Here is a 21,294-nt window from a genome sequence, read left to right on the forward strand (position 1 = left end):
TGGCGCGTTTTTGATAATCTACCGTTGATCGCATGTCGATGACGTCATCATCCGCGCGCTCCTTCAGTCAGTCTCGAGTCTTCTGAGGTAAACGGTTCACGCTAATTTGTGGTAAGACAGTTTGTTTTTTGCAAAATGTACGGGATCGTTTCTAAAATGTTTTCTTCGGGTATGACGCTATTTGATTATTACGATTATTTTCAAAGAAGAAGGTTTTATGATTTGCCTGTTTCTTTTCACATACAAAACGGTAAGATGTTAGCAAACTACATTGTTGTGATGAATGTAGTTAATAGGAAATTGAACTATACGTAGATTTATATAGACAAATTACAATGGTTGATAAAGGTGTCATTAGTGTCTGTCTTTATATTAATGCTTTTTTTTCTGTGTAATTTGAGGAATAATAATAATATTTCAGCACTTTCATCATATATTCTGACTCAAACAATCTGTTTGTAGCAGCAAATAGTGTGAATAAAGTGAGATGATCTGCTGCTGATCCTGAATGGCTTGTTTAATGAGTATTGATAGTCTATGGCTCATGACTATTATCAGAGCAGCTGAAAAGCCTCTTTATTTCATGTCAATAGATCCTGTTTTCACCTCATTCATTATGCTGATGTCTTCACATCCGTACATTGACACATTAAGCAAATTTAATTGGGGTAAACAGACTTCGTCAAAACAACAAGATCAGATATTGAGACATCTACAAGATATAATTTTATTTCATTAATCTGTGATAAACCATGTGTCAACTGTTGTTTCTTACAAATTAGTATTTATTTTCTGTAGGTTGTTCATACTGTTTTTATTTATATTTGATATCTGTTAATTGTTGTAGCTACTCCCTATTTTGTCATTTTTTATGATAATGAGATAAATGTAGGAATAAAGTATGTGGTTGAAATTCTTGGGAATAAGTATAAAACGTTGCCACTAATTTACATAAGTTACTTTGCTACATAGCTCAATAGATATGTGAACATAAGAATACTTTAACTTAAATGTGTATTCTTGATTTTATCAGATCTGCTCCTCGTCCTTCAGTGAAGCTCCTCCCACTGCAATTCACCAATAAATGCTGGAATATTCCCATCAGCCTACAAGTGAAGACGAGCATCAGACCATCAGGAAGAGCTGAAATCTGCAAAGACAGAGTTTATTGAAGGACAGTGAGAACATGAGAGATCCAGAACACACTGAAGAACAAAGAGGTTGGTGTTTATTCCTGATTCTTCATTCATGAGCCTGAAGAACAATATGGATAGAAAGTAATTGCAAATGACAGTCAGTATAATTTTCAAGTCATCAACCATTAGGGTATAATTGTAATTGTAGTGAACAAACCTCCTAATGATAACAGTATTTATTTCAAAAGTAAAACACTGAAAATGCACTGTTCCAAATTATTAAACACAACAGAGTTAAAACATTTTGTAGGTTGTAAAGAACTGAAAACTAGCATTATTTGCTGAAATCAAAAGCTATTTCAATCAAAAACATCTTAACAGGGCAAGTTACATCTTAACATAGGACTCCTTCTTTGATATCACCTTCACAATTCTTGCATCCATTGAACTTGTGAGGTTTTGGAGAGTTTCTGCTTGAATTTGTTTGCAGGATGTCAGAATAGCCTCCCAGAGCTGCTGTTTTGATGCGAATGACGTCCCACCCTCTTAGATCTTTTGCTTGAGGATGCTCCAAATGTTCTCAATAGGGTTGAGGTCAGGGGAGAATGCTGGCCACACCATGAGTTTCTCATCTTTTATGCCCATAGCAGCCAATGACAGCGATGTCTTTGTCATGCATAAAGATGATTTTGAAGATGAGTCAGAAATCTACATACTTTGCCGAGGTCATTTTCACACCTTCAGGGACCCTAAAGGGGTCTTCCAGCTCTCTCCTAATGATTCCGGCCCAAAACATGACTTCGCCACCTCATTGACCGTGACGTCTGTTGTGAACTTCTGTTGTTTCTTGAAGTAGCGACCAGGAGAACTTGGATAGGTTTTTCAGCAGGATTCTTTATTGAGAAAAAACGTGCTGTCTTTCCGCTGAGGTTCCAAGTCTGACTAAAGCCAGTTGAACATTGTATTTTATATACATTTCAAGGGGAGGGATTATACAGCAGGGGAGGAGACATTCAAAATAGGGACACACCCCAAACATTCCTGTCTCATCAGCCGTAATTCAATCAGCATAACAGTGCCATTCAAATGCATAGATGCTAATCCAATCACTCAGGCAGTATTGCTCTAAACTTGTCATGGTAAATAGTCAGGAAGTGCATAAAGACAAAATACTTAATGTCTCAACCACTTACACAGCCTGACGTAATCTCCTTAGAATTTCCTCAAGTTTACTTCATGTAAAACACAAATATAGATAATGTTTTCAGTTATATTCTATTACATTGGGACCTAGATATAACAATGTATAAATTTGTAATCCATCTGGACCATCCAGGGTTGCACGACACTCATCAGTACACGAGACTGTTTGAAAATTAGTCTTCATGTATGTCTGGGCCCACTGCAACCATTCTGCTTGTGAGCACTGGTTAGGGGTGGCCGAATAGTAGGTTAATGCACAACTGCAAGCCTCTGGAGGATCCCACACCTTGAGGTTCGTGGGACTCCAGAGTAGGGTTGGGAATCGTGAGAAATTTTCCGGTTCCGGTTCCGGTTCCGCCTAACGATTCCGGTTCCATTAAAATTATTAAACAAATAGTGGTAAAGGAAAAAAGCACAATACGCAACTCAAACAATCCATTTTGTGTTTATACTTTCTCTAAAATTAATTTACAGGTTGGCAATGTCAAAAAAGTCCTGTACTGTACATATATTACAGTATTAATTAAGCCATTCTTGCAACACATTTTTTTCAAATGAACACCTCTGAAATTGTCTTATTACATTTTATCTCTCTGTCTCTGAATAAAACCAAGTTATAAATTATATTTATTAGTTATATTTATTAATTAGTTGTATATTAATTTAATAGTAATTCAGTTATTCAGTGAACTTGTAAATAATAAATTGCAATTCAGCATTACAAAGGTAATTGTGCCGAAACGCTTACCTAAACCATGGTGACTCAACGGTTGACAAATAAATATATATATATATATATATATATATATATATATATATATATATAGGTCTTTCACTATAAATCTGGTATAAGCCCTGAGGCTGAGGTTGACTCTGTGCTGTAGCAAATGTTTTGTCAAATTGCTAGTGCAGCCTCCTTTGCATGTTATTAACTCTTCACATGTGTTACATTTTGCTTCATTATCATTCATTCTTTGGAAATGAATCCATACTTGTGACTTTCTCTTCGCCATGCTGGTGGTCAACGAGAAAATATCTGACGCAAAACCGTGAATGTGATGCGCGAGGGCTTTCAGGCTGAACTGCGTTGCACTCCTGGAAGCGGCAGGCAACGTAATTAATATTCATGATGAGGTGAGCCAGGGTTGCCAGGTTTTCACAACAAAACACGCACAATTGCACAATCGCTTCAACCCGCGGACATGAAACTCAGCCCGCGGCAACAGTGGAAAGCGGGAAAACCACGGACTTGGCAACACTGGCTGTCACTCGCTATTAAAGGATACGCTTCCAGCGCTTCGCACACACATTGCACCAGAACCGTTTTTGGAACCGAAACTTAGGAATTTCGTGCGGTTCTGGTATTTTTCAAAAATCAGTTTCGGTTCTGCATAAGAACCGGTTCTCGGTTCCCAACCCTACTCCAGAGGCACCATGGCATTTCAACAGCTGCTCTCTTAATACAATGAATTTGTCTGGCAGAAACCTTCCTCATTCTGCTTTTGTCTGCACAAACCATAGACCGTAAAAAAATATGGACGACACAACTTCATTGACTTCCGCTGACCAGAGTTGAAGCTTTCGTAGGCCCACACACGGCGCTGACATCTTGGGACCGAGTCTGCGCAGTAGTGATCTCGGGACCGGAGTTGCGCAGTAGCGATCTCGGGACCGGAGTTGCGCAGTAGCGATCTCGGGACCGGAGTTGCGCAGTAGCGATCTCGGGACCGGAGTTGCGCAGTAGCGATCTCGGGACCGGAGTTGCGCAGTAGCGATCTCGGGACCGGAGTTGCGCAGTAGCGATCTCGGGACCGGAGTTGCGCAGTAGCGATCTCGGGACCGGAGTTGCGCAGTAGCGATCTCGGGACCGGAGTTGCGCAGTAGCGATCTCGGGACCGGAGTTGCGCAGTAGCGATCTCGGGACCGGAGTTGCGCAGTAGCGATCTCGGGACCGGAGTTGCGCAGTAGCGATCTCGGGACCGGAGTTGCGCAGTAGCGATCTCGGGACCGGAGTTGCGCAGTAGCGATCTCGGGACCGGAGTTGCGCAGTAGCGATCTCGGGACCGGAGTTGCGCAGTAGCGATCTCGGGACCGGAGTTGCGCAGTAGCGATCTCGGGACCGGAGTTGCGCAGTAGCGATCTCGGGACCGGAGTTGCGCAGTAGCGATCTCGGGACCGGAGTTGCGCAGTAGCGATCTCGGGACCGGAGTCTGCGCAGTAGCGATCTCGGGACCGAGTCTGCGCACTGGCGATCTCGGGACCGAGTTGCGCAGTGGCGATCTCGGGACCGGAGTTGCGCAGTGGTGATCTCGGGACCGGAGTTGCGCAGTAGAGAGCAAGAAGTAGAGGCGCGATTATCAAAAGCCCGCCCACACTCTCACAGATGCAGAACAATTAATTATGTTGGTGTGAAATAAACAGTTATAGATATGTAGAAATTAAAGCTAAAGCTCCAATCTCCTCCCAAAAATCCAGAAAAAAGTCTGTTAGTGCCTTAGTGACAACTTCACTCAGAGAAGCCATCAATCTCAGCTGTCAATCATGACGTCACACCCCCCGTTTTTATAGGATCAAATAACTAACTAAAACTAAACCTATTTAAAAACGAACACTTGAAATGAAATCATCGGGATAAAAACTGCCTAAAATCTTTAGGAAACAATTATTTTAAGTGTAATTTAATTGTTTAGTGTGTCTCGCGTCCGTTCTTATACATGGAGAGGTAGGGTTTAGGAGCTATACTGGGACCAACTACCGGGGGGCAATCAAGGCGCTGAGGCTTCAGTTTCTGCTGCAGGCTTGGCACAAACCTATCTATACTCTGAATCAGCCACAAATCTCTTCACAGTACAATGATCACGCTTAAGTTTTTGTGAAATATCATATGTTTTCATACCTTGTCCAAGGCATTGCACTATTGACGCTCTTCGGCAGCAGAGAGATCCTTTTTCTTTCCCATATTGCTTGAAACCTGTGGCTTGCTTAATAACGTGGAACTTCCTTCTTAAAGGGTTAGTTCACCCAAAAATGAAAATTCTGTCATTTAATTACTTACCCTCATGTCGTTCGACACCCGTAAGACCTCCGTTCATCTTCGGAACACAAATGAAGATATTTTAGTTGTAATTTGATGGCTCAGAAAGGCCTCCATTGGCACAATGCACTTTACACTCTCAAGACCCATAAAAGGTACTAAAGACGTCGTTACAAAGTCCATCTCACTACAGTGGTTCTACAATAACTTTATGAATCAGCGAGTCGAATCATGATTCGGATCGCGTATCAAACCAACAAACTGCTGAAATCACATGACTTTGGCGATTCAAACCGCTGAATCGACTCACTGATTCATAACGCTTCGAAGCTTCATGATGCATTGTTTTGAAATCGGTCATCACAATGTTGGGGTAACAGCTTAGGACCCAGGACCAGTAGTGAAAAATGAAGACCAGGAGTCAGATTAATTAAAGAAAATTTTACTGAAGAATAGTTTGCAGTTTCATCAGCAGAAGCCAGCTCAAGAGGAGTTCGTTGGCCGCACTCCCTCTAACAGTCTCCCCGCCTCCGTCTAACGTACATACAATTTTCTGAACAGTTATACTGTTTTCAAGGTCTAGACACGTCATTACTGCCATGTGGAATGATTCTGATTGGTTCTAACAACATGCAATGTAAGCAACTTTCCACACGTAGACAGATAGGAGCATATATCAGTAAAAATGCGTAGACTTGATGTCGCCCAGGCCCAGATTAGTCCCTAGCGACCTCGGAGGTCATAGAAAAGATGCCTCCAAGTCTAGAATCGTCTGCCGAAAGGACCATCTCCAATACTGGATCTGCACAGAATCATGAGACGCACACACAAAGCTTCACAGAATAACAGTTTCCATCAAGGTCGGGAGCATCTTAACTAACTTTCAACAAAGCACTTCTCCAAAACATGCTGATACTAACTCTAGTTCAGGAGTGAATTTATTCTATTTAGTAAGAAAGAAAAGTATATCAAAGTCTGGATTCAAAAGCACAGAGCAACTAAAACACTACAATATCCAAAATCACTCCTTGAATATAGAGAACTGATTTATCAAATGTAGGAAATGGTTATAACTTGATTATCATTAATTCTTATTTTAATATTGAACATAAAATCATTCTTGAAGGATATGTGTCTGATGAAGAGACAAGTGATGTTTGGCTTGACCCTTGACCCTTCAACAATATAAGTCGTTATTTAGGTTTTTTTTGCACACAAAAACTATTCTTGTCGCTTTATAAAGTTATTGGAGAACCACTGTAGTGAGATGGACTTTGTAACGACGTCTTTAGTACCTTTTATGGGTCTTGAGAGTGTAAAGTGCATTGTGCCAATGGAGGCCTTTCTGAGCCCTCGGATTTCAACTAAAATATCTTAATTTGTGTTCCGAAGATGAACGGAGGTCTTACGAGTGTCGAACGACATGAGGGTAAGTAATTAATGACAGAATTTTCATTTTTGGGTGAACTAACCCTTCAAGTAGTTTTCCTTTAATTGGGCTCATCTGGCAAACTAATGATCACGGGTGTCTGAGATTCATTTCAGTGATCCAAAGAGCCCTGAGACACGATGCATTCCATAAGTTTAATAAAAAAACTACATCCAATTTGCATAATAATTTGAATTGCGGTGTATTTCTTGTTAATTTAGCCATCGTATCAAATAAATTCCTAGGGTTGTGTTTGTTTTCTTCTGATGAAGTCGAAAAATAAGCAGATCTAGCAGTTTTTTAGGCCTTTCTGTATGCAATTATGCTCTCTTTCCATGAAATGCAGGTTAGAGACCCCAGTGAGTCAATGTATAGAAAAATAATGTAGGAACTAGATTTTCTTTAAAATATACTTTAAAATACGCTATTAAGGCTTTTGGAGTTGTTTTTGTGAGAGAATTTCACTTCCACATCTAAAAATGCCAAATCCGGAAGTGAAGTAACGAGAGGGAGTGCTGTGAATTTCAACAATAGGAAGACAATGCATCGCAATGACAGTTCGGACGCTGAGGGAATTATAAATGTGTGTTAATACTCAATGGTACTAATGAACCAAAGCCATACACTTATGACACACAATTAGGGACAGACCAGGATGTCCTGACAGGCTGGACACAATAATTTACCATGACAATGATATATTGGAATAGAAAATCTACCAAAAATAACTCCAACTAAATACCAACCTATTCTGCACCGAGCCAACGCAGGGCTCGGCAAGCGACTTCCTCTAGTGACGTAATATGACGCGACGTTGAAAAAAAAAAAAGCGTTTTTTACAAGCGGCCAACGAAACGGCCTCTTTTATCTACTAAATTTGTGCTCTTATGTCTTTTTAAAACAATTTAAATCCTGCATTACCTTATCATATGGTATTTTTATGCAAGGTTATATATTCATTTAGAAAAATGTTTTACCTGCAATCTGCCCTTTAAGGGCCCGAGTGTGCTCATTGTACCACGGCGTTGGACTATTTTCTTTAATCTTCTTTAAGCGCAGGGGAGCAACTGTGTCTAAAGTGCTTGAAAAAAAGAGTGTCAATAGTTTCTGTTGCAACATCGAGTTCCTCTAGGCTTTCTGGGATACTGAGGAGATGAAACTGATCAGGAAGATTATTTTTAAAGCAATCTTTAGTGGTTGCAGTGATAGTTCTACAATATTTGTAACAAGGAGACTGCTTTGCAGCCTTTGCTAAATGATGTATACACAAAATTAGATAATGATCTGAGATGTCATCGTTCGGCTGCAGAATTTCAACAGCGTCAACATTTATTCCATGTGACAATATTAGGTCTAAAGGATCTTTACGACAATGAGTGGATCCTGACACATGTTGGCTAACTCCAATAGAGTTTAGAATATCTCTAAATCGCAATCCCAATGCATCTTTTTCGTGGTCTACATGGATATTAAAATCACCAACAATTAGTAATTTATCTACAGCCAGTACTAACTCTGATAGAAAATCAGCAAATTCTTTGATAAAGTCTGTATTGTGCCCTGGTGGCCTGTATACAGTAGCCCACACAAATGTCAAACGGGATTTATCATTTACACTACATAACATGACGTAAAGCACCAAAATAGTTATATTTGAAACTAGACTTCTGAGTAATACTGAAGATAGTACTATAAACTACAGCAACACCTCCCCCTTTTCCTTTCAGACACGGCCGTGTTAATAACAATAGACTTGGGAGGTGGACTCTCTCACCCCCTTTTCTCACCATAAATTAGTTTCAACGCCACAGCCAAACCATTTTAGATTTAAAAAATTTTGTAAGTCCAGTATTTATCTCAATGTCTTTTTACATTTTACTTTTTGTTTCAGACGTGATGCTGAAGAATGAGGAGAGTGAAGAGGAGGAGAAACATTATGTCCAAACTGCAGAAAAAACTTGCGTGCAGACTGAAAGTATTTCTTTACTCAAAAGAAGAGACAAGAAATGTTTTACCTGCCATCAGTGTGGGAAGAGTTTCACACACACAAAGACTTTCAAAGTTCACATGAGGATTCACACTGGAGAGAAACCGTTCACATGTGATGAGTGTGGGAAGAATTTTAGACAACAAGTTCACCTTAAGGAACACATGAAAATCCACACTGGAGAGAAACCGTTCACATGTGATCAGTGTGGGAAGAGTTTTACACACAAAAAGAGTTTTGAGGTTCACATTAGGATCCACACTGGAGAGAAACCGTTCACATGTGATCAGTGTGGGAAGAGTTTTAGACAACAAGTTCACCTTAAGGAACACATGAAAATCCACACTGGAGAGAAACCGTTCACATGTGATCAGTGTGGGAAGAGTTTCACACACAAAAAGAATCTCAACGATCACATGAGGATCCACACAGGAGAGAAACCGTTCACATGTGATCAGTGCGGGAAGGGTTTTGCACATCAAGGGCACCTTAAGGAACACATGAACATCCACACTGGAGAGAAACTGCACAAATGTGATCAATGTGACAAGACATTTTTGTGGGCTTCAGGCCTGAAGATGCACCTGACAGTTCATTCAAAAGAGAAACCACATTCATGTTCTTTGTGTGGAAAGCGTTTTTATCATCTGCAGAATTTAAAAGTTCATCAGAAAATACATACTGGTGAAAAAGTTCATGTGTGCTTTGAGTGTGGGAAGGGTTTTATTACTACTAAAGATTTGAATCGTCACCAGAGAATTCACACTGGAGAGAAACCATACAAATGTTCACACTGTGACAAAAGGTTCAGCCAGTCAGTACATCTGAAAACACACCAGAGGATCCACACTGGAGAGAAACCTTACAAGTGCTCCCACTGTGACCAGAGATTCAGTGATTCTGGAACCCTGAAAAAACACGAGAGGATCCACACTGGAGAGAAACCTTACAATTGTTCACATTGTGAAAAAAGATTCAGTGATTCAGGCGCCCTGAAAAAACATGAGATGATCCACACTGGAGAGAAACCTTACAAGTGTTCACATTGCGACAAAAGATTCATAGATTCCAGAGCCCTGAAAACACATGAAATGATCCACACTGGAGAGAAACCGTATCACTGCACTGCATGTGGAAAGAGTTTCATTCGTGTATTTTCTCTACGCAGGCATACAAAAAACAATCACAGTAAGTTGTTCATATTCAGATCCTGTGCTTTTAAGTGTGAAGCCGCATGCTCATCAAACATGATACAATAGTACCGTCAAGCTATAAAATCTCTTCAATATGAGAGCACGTTTACATGACAACGATGTACTAAAAGTGTAAAAGTTTTTCCTTCATGTTTTTCCTGGTACAGATGACAATGTTCACAAAACAATCCTGTTGTCAGAACTATTTCATGTAGCTCTTACATGTGTACTTTTTAATTTTTCATTTCTCTTTGATTTTTGTATGTTTTATTTAAAATGCAACTTTTATACTTTTCATTTCAGACGTGATTCTGAAGAATGAGGAGAGTGAAGAAGAGAAAAATCATGTCGACACTGAAGAAAACAATTGCTCACAGACTGAAAGCATTTCTTCAATGAAAAGAAGAGACAAGAAATGTTTCACCTGCCATCAGTGTGGGAAGAGTTTCACACACAAAAAGAGTCTCACGGTTCACATGAGGATCCACACTGGAGAGAAACCGTTCACATGTGATCAGTGTGGAAAAAGTTTTGCACATCAAGGGCATCTTAAGGAACACATGATCATCCACACTGGAGAGAAACTGTACAAATGTGATAAATGTGGCAAAACATTTTTGAGGGCTTCAGGCCTGAAGAAACACCTGACAGTTCATTCACAGGAGAAACCACATTCATGTTCTTTATGTGGAAAGAGTTTTTCACATCTGCAGAATTTAAATATTCATCAGAAAATACATACTGGTGAAAAAGTTCATGTGTGCTTTGAGTGTGGGAAGGGTTTTGTTACTACTAAAGATTTGAATCGGCACCAGAGAATTCACACTGGAGAGAAACCATACAATTGTTCACACTGTGACAAGACATTCACTCAGTCAGAACATCTGAAAACACACGAGAGGATCCACACTGGAGAGAAACCTTACAAGTGCTCCCACTGTGACCAAAGATTCAGAGAGTCAGGAACCCTGAAAAAACACGAGAGGATCCACACTGGAGAGAAACCTTACAAGTGTTCACACTGTGACAAGACATTCAGTCGGTCAGAACATCTGAAAACACACGAGAAGATCCACACTGGAGAGAAACCTTACATATGTTCACACTGCGACAAGAGATTCATAGATTCCGGAGCCCTGAAAACACACGAAATGATCCACACTGGAGAGAAACCGTATCACTGCACTGCATGTGAAAAGTGTTTCATTCGTGCATCTTCTCTACGCAGGCATACAAAAAACAATCACAGTAAGTAGATCATCTTCAGATCCTGTGCTTTTAAGTGTAAAGCCGCATCCTCATCAAACATGATACAATAAGACCGTCAAGCTATAAAATCTTCAATATGAGAGCACGTTTACACGACAATGATGTATTAAAAGTGGAAACGTTTTTCCTTCATGTTTTTCCTGGTACAGATGGCAATGTTCTCAAAACAATCCTGTTGTCAGAACTATTTCATGTAGCTCTTACATGTGTACTTCTTAATTTTACATTTCTCTTTGATTTTGGTATGTTTTATTTAAAATGCAACTTTTATACTTTTCATTTCAGATGTGATTCTGAAGAATGAGGAGAGTGAAGAAGAGAAACGACATTATGTTAACACTCTAGAAAAAAATTGCTCACAGACTGAAAGCATTTCTTTAATGAAAAGAAGAGACAAGAAATGTTTCACCTGCAGTCAGTGTGGGAAGGGTTTCACATACAAAAAGAATCTCAAGGATCACATGAGGATCCACACTGGAGAGAAACCATTCACATGTGATCAGTGTGGGAAGAGTTTCACACACAAAAAGAGTTTCAAGGTTCACATGATGATCCACTCTGGAGAGAAACCGTTCACATGTGATCAGTGTGGGAAGACTTTTAGACAACAAGTTCACCTTAAGGCCCACATGAACATTCACAATGGAGAGAAACCACACATATGTGATCAGTGCGGGAAGAGTTTCACATGCAAAAAGAGTCTCAAGGATCACGTGAGGATTCACACTGGAGAGAAACCGTTCACATGTGATCAGTGTGGGAAGAGTTTTAGACAACAAGTTCACCTTAAGGAGCACATGAACATCCATACTAGAGAGAAATTGCACAAATGTGATCAATGTGGCAAAACATTTTTGTGCGCGTCAAGCCTGAAGATCCATTTGACTGTTCATTCAAAGGAGAAACCACATTCATGTTCTTTGTGTGGAAAGGGATTTTCACATCTGAAGAATTTAAAAGCACATCAGAAAATACATACTGGCGAAAAAGTTCATGTGTGCTTTGAGTGTGGGAAGGGTTTTGTTACAACTGCAGATTTGAATCGGCACCAGAGAATTCACACTGGAGAGAAACCATACAAGTGTTCACACTGCGACAAGAGATTCAACCGGTCAGGAGCCCTGAAAACACACGAGAGGATCCACACAGGAGAGAAACCTTACAAGTGCTCCCACTGCGACAAGAGATTCAGTGAGTCAGGAGGCCTGAAAAAACATGAGAGGGTCCACACTGGAGAGAAACCGTTTCACTGCACTGCATGTGGGAAGAGTTTCACTCATTCATCTGCTCTATGCAGTCATACAAAGAACAATCACAGTAAGTAGATCATCTTCAGATCCAGCAATTTCAAATGTAAAGTGGCATCCTCATCAAATGTGACAAGAATACTGTTGAGCAATACAATATCTTCAATATGAGGGTGTTTTCTCAACAACAATGTACACATGGATGCATGAAAACGACCAAAATGCTGTATTCTGAAACCTGCCTGGTTTCCACTGTCGGGCCAAAAGCGGGTATGCTAGCGTGTGCCAGGGCCAGTTGTCTTTCCATTGTTACTTCTGTTTCTTCATTGAGCCTATTCAGGGCTTCCTCTGGGCCAACGGCCAGGGATTTTTGGCCTGCTGAATACCTTGGCGGGTAGGCTCGGGCTAGAGGAAGTGGTTATGAACAAAGTTTACCTGAGTTTGGAGAATGCAGCACCGGCACCACGGATCATTTCATACACCAGCTAACATCAGCATTTAAAACTTAAAATCATTTTAGCTCATTCTAGCACTTGCAGACAGCCGTGAGTGTTTTAAATAACTTCTGTTTGTGATCCGATGTGGATTCTGATCCCTGTATAAGACAGAAATAGTGATGCAAAAGACTATTTGTGCTAACCATTACCACAGTAAACATGGTAAATACGACTGCTTGAAGAAATCAGACAAATCCTATAGGCTATCACAATCATGTATTTATTTTATGTGGCGACTCGGCCACATATGTGATTAAATTAGCTCAATAGGGAATTATGGGTATTAATATTTAGTTATTTATGATTAATCTGAAACGGGTTATGATCAAATCATACATCTCCAAAATCACCCACAAGGGAAACATCTAAAAATAACTTTAAAAAAATTAATTAAAGGGTAACTAAACCCTAAACCAACATTTTTTTAGTTATTGATCTGTAATATCCAGGTGGTATCCAGGCTGCACATTGGTGGTGGTTGAGGAGATTCCCTCCTTCTATATGTAAAGCGCTTTGAGTGCCTAGAAAAGCGCTATATAAAAAATTAATTAATTAATTAAATATATAATACTGGGGCTTTATGAATGCTGTTCATTGATTCGAGTAAATGTTTTGACATTTGAGTATAAAGGGTTTAAATTCTATAAAATATGGTGTAAAACCACCAAAGTGCTGCCCTCTTAAGGTTGAACGGTGGCTACTGCAGTTGAATTTTCCTATTGGACGTTGTGGTACATCGTGACGTAGGATGGTACCTCCAACGGCTCTCTATCCGCGCCCCTGGCACGAGCTCACCACGCCCTCAGAAATGTTTCCCCAATCACATGAGGAGAACGGCTTCACTCCAGTTTGAACTGTCATAGGGATGAAACGATTACCGGTTTCACGATAAACTACGGTAAAATTTAGTGACGGTTAGTAATATCGTATAAAATTTAATTATCATTAAAACCGCATGTGATTATCACGATTTTAAAACTCGCGGTAAATCTTGTCCAGTCAGCGTCAGTCTGTTGCGCGCACCGCTGTTTTCTGAATGAGAAGAAATGGCAGAAGGCAGTGACAGCACTCGGGGGATTGTTCAGCCTCTAAAAGGACCCAATCTGAGGCGTTGTCATATTTTGGCTTTTACAAAAGTCCTGAGGGAAACTTAATGGAAGATGGTCACCTGTCTGCAGAACATGCCAGAATAAAGTCGCTGTAATAGAGGGAAACACTTCAAAACTACGAACGCAAGGCAAGTGGACTTTGACCTCAATACCAAAACTACGTCTGGGAAATAATAACGTGAAGCGAACGAACAAGTTCAGACAAGACTAGGGTGACATTTAAGGGATAATAATCAGGGTTTGCCATTAACAACCGCCGTTTGCGGGTGTAAGTTAACGTTATTTCGGCTGCACACTAGCCACTCTGCTGTTGAACTTATTATAGTCTTCTCAAAAGCCATCTGTTATAATCGCTTTGCACATTATAACCACTCACATGTGTTTCTATTGAGTTTATGAATGCAATGTCTCATAATCAGAGGCGTTCAGATTATCCGGAATTTTGTTCAATTCTCTCACCGCTCTCACTCGCTGAAATCTACACTAAAAGCAGAGATGTGTGTGTGATGTACGCAAGAGATTCACTCATCATACAGTTGTTGACTGTTTTTGTTCTATTTCAGCAGCGAAAATAGTTTCAAACAAACACAGCAGAACCACAGCGCATCTGATGTGACTGGCATAAAGTTGGTAAATTTAGGGACCGTCTCTAAAGTTACACACAACATTGGTAACGTTATACACGTTTGAAACTTTAATAGCATTTGAAGACAATGAAAGTCATAAAACTGGCTGTAAAGTGATCATTTAGGTGTCAGGTATGATGCAGTCATTTTGATATTTAATAAAATAAACTGTCAAATCATATGGAAATATGGATATGCATTATTTCACTAGGATACAGTTTGGGCTCTAACACAAAACATGCTAGATTTAAATGCATCATTGCTGAACACTGATGAGAATATTGCTTGAGAATATATTTACAGAGATAATATTAGAGATTATATTTACGAGAAATTATTATTATTTATGCGTTGCTATATTGACGACGGCCATTATAAGGAAGAAAATCCCACAGAATCTTGCTTAAAAAAGTGCATAGAGCTGCTTTAGTTTGTTTGTTGATTTTCAAATATAAAACTTGAACAAAACCGTGATAATATTGATAACCGTGATAATTTGGGTCACTATAATCCTGATGTTAAATTTACATACCGTTTCATCCCTAAACTGTTACATGAAGTAGAAAAATTATGAATGAAACTCACTTGACACTTGCTTTAACATTAAAAATACGGTTATACGGAAAATACGGTTAAATAATGCAGTTGTCAGTGCACGTCAGGCTTTTCTTGCGATATTATTGCCGCCCGTCATGTGTACAGATAATTTTTATACATGAGACGCACTTTCAAGGTTTTTAGGTCTGAACTTATTGATTCAGTTAATTTGAATGAAAATACATCGTATGTATATCAGATATCTGATCTATTTTTAGTGGCATTCAGTGTAAGGATTTGACTGTTCATAGATTAGGTCAGTTCTCTTGCGCTGCTGCTTCACTAGCATCGTCTGCATTGGGAGTTAACGCAGTTTGAGCCAGCGGCTCGCATTGATAAGGCTCCGGGTTTGTGTTTACAGACCTTTCACCCTCCTCCACTTCAGGTGAAGAATGACCGCTCTGTTGCAAAGCTGGCGTCACTCTTTGCGACTCGCGAGTCAGACAGCTGTCAATCAACCCGTCACTGCGGGTCTCAGGTGCAGTGGTTCTCAACCTTTTTTCAGTGATGTGTAACAGTCTTGGCCTGTCACATTAGTTTCCCTTTGGTATGTAAGGCTACTACCTGACACTAGGGGGAGGTAGTGGGCCTATTGCTCTAGGATATCAGTAAGGCAATGATAGAAGGAGAGAGAGATGTTGGGGGACTAACAGCATGGCGTGACACTCTTAGAGTCCAGACTGAGAATCTATGGGATTTCTGCTCAGTCAATGTAAGATTTGTTATTTTGTTTGTTTTATTCATGGTTATTTTGGGCTTGTGTGGATTCACAAATGATATGATGTTGATTTGTGTTTACTTGTTTGTAGAAGGACTCTTTAGTCCTTCCTGATAATATCCAGGAGGATTGTACCACAAAAGGACTGTTTAACCCCAGGACACCTTACTTCTATTCTCCTCGTTAGCCTCTGGATCGATGTACAAGGACAAATGTTTCGTTGCTTGATGACGGATTATAGTGGATTGATTCCGGCCTTGTGAGTTACGGACTTCCGTGCACTTGAGTACGACAGAAAGGACTTTGAAGGACTTTCATTTCTGCCTATCCAGATAATAACTTTTGTGCTACTTTTGTAAATAATGTTATGATATGTGTGATTTCCTATCATGTAATGACGGTCGTATGTATTCTTTACCTCTTGTTTTGTGAATAATACTCACTTTTGCATATTGCCTGTCTTTCTGAGTATTTGAACTAATACAGACCATAGCCGGTGGTTCCCTCCCTATTATGAATCTTGTGGCAATTGGTCTGAGTGTGAATACTAGACGAATTGTTACAGATGTACCCCCTGTGAAATATTTGTTCAGCCAAGTACCCCCTAACCAGCGCAAAGCATTTTTGGTTGAAAAAAAAAACTTTGGAACAGATAAACACTTACAAAATTCAAACATTTGAAAAAAAGAAACTATTTCGAACATTTTAAATGATAATAATCCATGACTAAATGTATTGCAAATATCTCTCATCACTAAAATGTAGTGATTGAAACTAATGTAGTGAAAACAGTGACCAGATTTCTGAAATGGAAACCGGGGACATTTCCTATTTGAGTGCTCAAAATATCACTCGAATCTCATTTGTTATTATATTTTAATTAAAAAACAGGGACAATACATTTTTAAATGTTTTTGTTGTTGTTGTTGTGGAGTCTTTATATTATTATTAACATTAATAATTATTATGATTTACTTTGATTATTAGAATTTTTGGTCTGGATTTAATACAATAAAAAAAACAATGAAAACAGTTAATGGTAAGCTAACCATTGTAAATAAGCAGTTCAAAACAATATTGTAACATGACTTAACAAAAGCACATTACAAAAATAAAACAAATATGATAAATAAAATTGTATTTAAGTTTATACTACATAAATTACTTTTTTTACTTCAAAAGTTTTGTTACGTTTATGCTTACTATCCTTAATTGGTCTTGTTATTTAGCATTTTAGTATTATTTTAAGCAGAAAGTATATGTATTCTGCACATGTATTGGTTGCAAGTGTAATTGTTTGGGGTTAGGGTTTTTATATTATTATATATTATATTTTATATAGGTTTTTATATTTAAGTTATAGTTCAGATGTGTGGTAAATCACTGCATTGTGACTGCAGAACTTTTGGGGACAAAACAATCCCGCACCTTGTTGAGGCTCTGTTATAAAGCACATACAAACAATATTACTTTAAATTAAAAACGAATAGTTAGTATGTTACTACCTTGAAAGCGACAACGAGGTTTATTTTGATGTTTGACGATAATGGCGCTCTGTCTGCTCTCGACTCGGTACGTTCTTCATGAAGGAGTAGCGGCGCGCGCGCGCGACCAAGTAGAGTCAGCGTAGCAGCTGTATGTTGGTTGGCCGCTTTTTTCCAATATATCTGCGGGTTGTTTGGAACGAGCTTTTGGAACGACATTTCCGGGGACAACTCTAAAAACATTACGAACATTAAAAACCGGGGACGTCTGGTCATCCTATCGTTGATCCAAGTGATTGACAGGTGATGCCAGATGGCATATGACAGGTTGGGTCAAACCATCCTGGTATGGGGGAGACTCTGGGTTTTTAGGATAATGAAATTGAATAGCCTACTGAATATTACATTCATTTTATGAACTTATACTTATATTTTCCTGAAATATTTATTAAATAATTATTTTTAAAGGATTTTAGCATGGATGCTACTTTTTAAATTTATGTAGGCTATATTTTAATATCTCACGTACCCCCCGGAGTGCCTTCACGTACCCCCATTTGAGAACCACTGCTCAGGTGCACACCCTCCGCTCAGCCCCGCCCTCGGTTCGTCCCTTCTGTCTCCGCTGGGCTCTGCCCACCTTTACATTATTTTTCAAAAATTGCCAGTGGGTGGAGTTAAGCTCTGAGCAGGGGTTTAGTTACCCTTTAAAATTCAACTGATCCGTTCGTTTCCGAACAGACAGTCCAATCTCCTTATCAATTCTCAGTTTTATTCTTTATACCAAATCTTCGGGAAGGTTATTCCTCTGGCCACAAAGAATAAACTCTACAGACTATTGGGATATTAGTTAAAGTATTCAAACATACTTATAAGAGCTTGTAGCTAGATATGAACATTAAAGTGACTCTGTCTTGTGAGCGGCAACAATGACAATCAAACATAGATACCATGGTTTTAATGATTGATTCTCAAATACATATGACTACATAAAGAATACATGTATGGATAACGAAAAAATAACGAAAGAGAATGAGAAGAAGAGACAGGAAGAATGGCAATTTCGCAAACATAACCACAGAGAGCCAGCAAACATAATCACCTTAAACGGCTACAAATTTTAAAACGCATCTAAATTTCGATGGAATTAATATGTGCATGGTTTCTTGTGCAGAGTATAAAAGAATGTGTGCAAGTCCTCTCTTTGAGCTGGAGCGTTCTTTCTCTGTTCTCCCAGTGACCATGTCTCTAATCCGCGGAAAGTTCGAAAGTGGTTAGTCTGAGCGTGAATGTTGCCGAAAGGGAGGAAGGGAAGGTGGTCTCCGTCCAAGCTGAGAAAGTTTGTTGAGCGCTGAGATGTCTGCCAGGCCGCCCGTGGCCAGGAATGAGTCACAGAGCGCACCGAACTTCACAGGAACCAACCAACTGGACTGATACTCCTTGAAGCAGGTGCTAGTTCAGAGCCAGTGCTAGTGCCAGTTCGACTGACGAGCCATTTTAAAGGGTTAGTTCACCCAAAAATGAAAATTCTGTCATTAACCCCTTAAACCCGAAGTGTCCCAGCCCTGAAAACTATTCAGGCACAAAAACTATTCTCATCACTTTATAAAGTTATTGTAGAACCACTGTAGTGAGATGGACTTTGTAACGACGTCTTTAGTACCTTTTATGGGTCTTGAGAGTGTACCGTGCATTGTGCCAATGGAGGCCTTTCTGAGCCCTCGGATTTCAACTAAAATATCTTCCTTTGTGTTCCGAAGATGAACAGAGGTCTTACGGGTGTCGAACGAAATGAGGGTAAGTAATGACAGAATTTTCATTTTTGGGTGAACTAACCCTTTAAGAACCGGTTGCCTTTCCACATGCTAGAGAGCCACCACAGAGCCAGGTCTTACGTCACTGTATACGTCTCATCTTTCTCAGCAACAATAGTGAGGCAGCGGGAAACACACACACACCAGGCTTGTTTAAGATGCATTGAAACGCTTATACAGTGTTGTGCGTGAACGAGTTCAAAAGAACGCGTTCATTGAACACGCTCATTTTTTCGTGAACGTTGAACTGAACGCAACACATTTTTTAATAAAGAACTTGAACGTGAATTAGTTCACATTATGTGTCATGAACGGCAGACATCACTGTAAATGAACGTTGGAATTTGTTTTCCATTGAAAACTGAGTGACATCTGTTTTCTCTTTTGAAACGCAACGAGAGAAAGTTCCTCCCTCCTGTATTCTCGCTGGTGCCGCATAAATCATGTATCACCAGACAGAAATGGTTTTGACATTGTGTGCGCAATGCATTGCGGGCAACGTAGTGTCCGGCTGAGAATTGAATAGCATACTGGCTTCCGCACAACGTTACCCGTGATGAATTGCAGCAGAGCGGGGTAGGCATAGCAACGCCGCGTAGCAGGCAACGACGAGAGCGCGGAGGGCTAGAGGAGCGAGAGAGAGAGAGAGAGAGAGAGAGAGACAGACCAAAGACGAGAGTGAGAGAAAGCGCTGCAATTTAAAAAAAAAATGGCTAGTGGAAGTGATGGCACGGAGACGGACACCGACAATTGCAGTGTCATGAGCAAATGTCTACAATGAGCAGCTTCAAAGAACGTATAGTGATTTCTAGCTCGTAGTGTGAAAAAAAGTATTTATTTGAATATCTCACGAAAAAAGTAAAATGAACTGAACTTTGAACTAGTTCAGAATTAAAATTGTGAACTTTGAACGCGAACTGTTCACTTTGAGCATGTATGAACTGAACTTGAACTAGTTCAGAAAAGCTGTGAACTGGCACAACACTGCGCTAGTGCGCTTATAATGTCACTTTGTTAAAAACACACTGCGCGCCTATACACTGAACACATAATACGTATGCGCATGACATCTACGTTTTCACAAATGCATGTTTTTGTAGTTTACATGGAGATGATAACTCCATTGTCTTCAAAAACTTTAGGGCACCCAAAATGTCATTTTCGTGTAAATGATTGACCAAATTATTATTTTATTTTTTTTAAAAGGTGTGTAAATCTGACTTAATCAGCCACAACGAGCGACAGGAAAAAGAAACATCATCTAAATTTGTCATCGTGAATAAAGTTCATCTTCAAGACCAGCAGTTTCAACTGAGAGGTTCAGATCAACTCAAAAGATGGACAATATCTAAAAGTTTTATTATTTTATATAATTTTGGTTAATTATATCAATTATGCTTTAGTATGAATACATTTTTTTATGTTCAGTTTTCGTATAATGTATATTCATCACTTTTATAGTTTATTTATACTTTTATGAAGGAAAGTGTCTTTATTTATTTTTAACTTGTAAATTTTTTTTAAACAAGTTATTCTTTGACTTGTAGTGTACAGTATTTAGTAAACACAGATGTAAGATATACTGTTATGTAAGTTTGCAACTGGCCTTCTTCACTTTTATTCTCTTGAGATGCTTTGTTATCCTGTCAATAAAGAGATAAATTAATCAAACATTTTTAACTTTACTGTCTTATCATTCTTTTTATCATTTATCATCATTTTATAAAAAAATATTTATTGACCCCTTTTATTGTCTGCTGATCAAGAATAAATAATTTCATAATTATATCGAAGCTATGAAATGTTATTGTATTTGGGGCTTCCATGGTTTAAATTTCTTGATAAATGCCTAAAATATTTCACCCCACACACGAGGGAATGGGGCTGGTATTTGTCTTCATAAGCAACTTTTGTACTCTTATGTTTTGTTTAATATGTTATTTTATAGATT

At 39.2% G+C, this 21,294-nt stretch overlaps 1 protein-coding gene across 2 annotated transcripts; it reads left to right on the top strand.

Annotated features, from left to right (window-relative positions):
• Positions 1-49: 49 nt before the first annotated feature.
• Positions 50-21,011, top strand: LOC307120662 (uncharacterized protein). Of its 2 annotated transcripts, none has more exons than XM_079807785.1 (6): positions 50-111; positions 1,034-1,220; positions 8,694-9,977; positions 10,286-11,230; positions 11,537-12,568; positions 20,550-21,011. In XM_079807785.1, exons 2-6 carry the CDS (start codon positions 1,187-1,189, stop codon positions 20,555-20,557), a joined length of 3,303 nt encoding a protein of 1,100 aa, XP_079663911.1. In that variant the 5' UTR covers positions 50-111; positions 1,034-1,186; the 3' UTR covers positions 20,558-21,011. The 2 variants fall into 2 exon arrangements, with proteins under 2 accessions (XP_079663911.1, XP_079663910.1); XM_079807784.1 differs by lacking the exon at positions 20,550-21,011 and adding an exon at positions 16,137-16,951.
• Positions 21,012-21,294: the final 283 nt, after the last annotated feature.

Source organism: Gobio gobio, assembly GCF_949357685.1.
Source record: "Gobio gobio genome assembly, chromosome: 24".
Classification (NCBI taxonomy): Eukaryota; Metazoa; Chordata; class Actinopteri; order Cypriniformes; family Gobionidae; genus Gobio; species Gobio gobio.

Coding starts and splice junctions, on each gene's coding strand:
- LOC307120662 (XM_079807784.1), top strand. CDS start 1,187: ATGAGAGATCCAGAACACACTGAAGAACAAAGAG. Junction 1,221..8,693: donor ACACACTGAAGAACAAAGAG/GTTGGTGTTTAT, acceptor TTTTTGTTTCAG/ACGTGATGCTGAAGAATGAG. Junction 12,569..16,136: donor TCATACAAAGAACAATCACA/GTAAGTAGATCA, acceptor ACTTGTTTGTAG/AAGGACTCTTTAGTCCTTCC.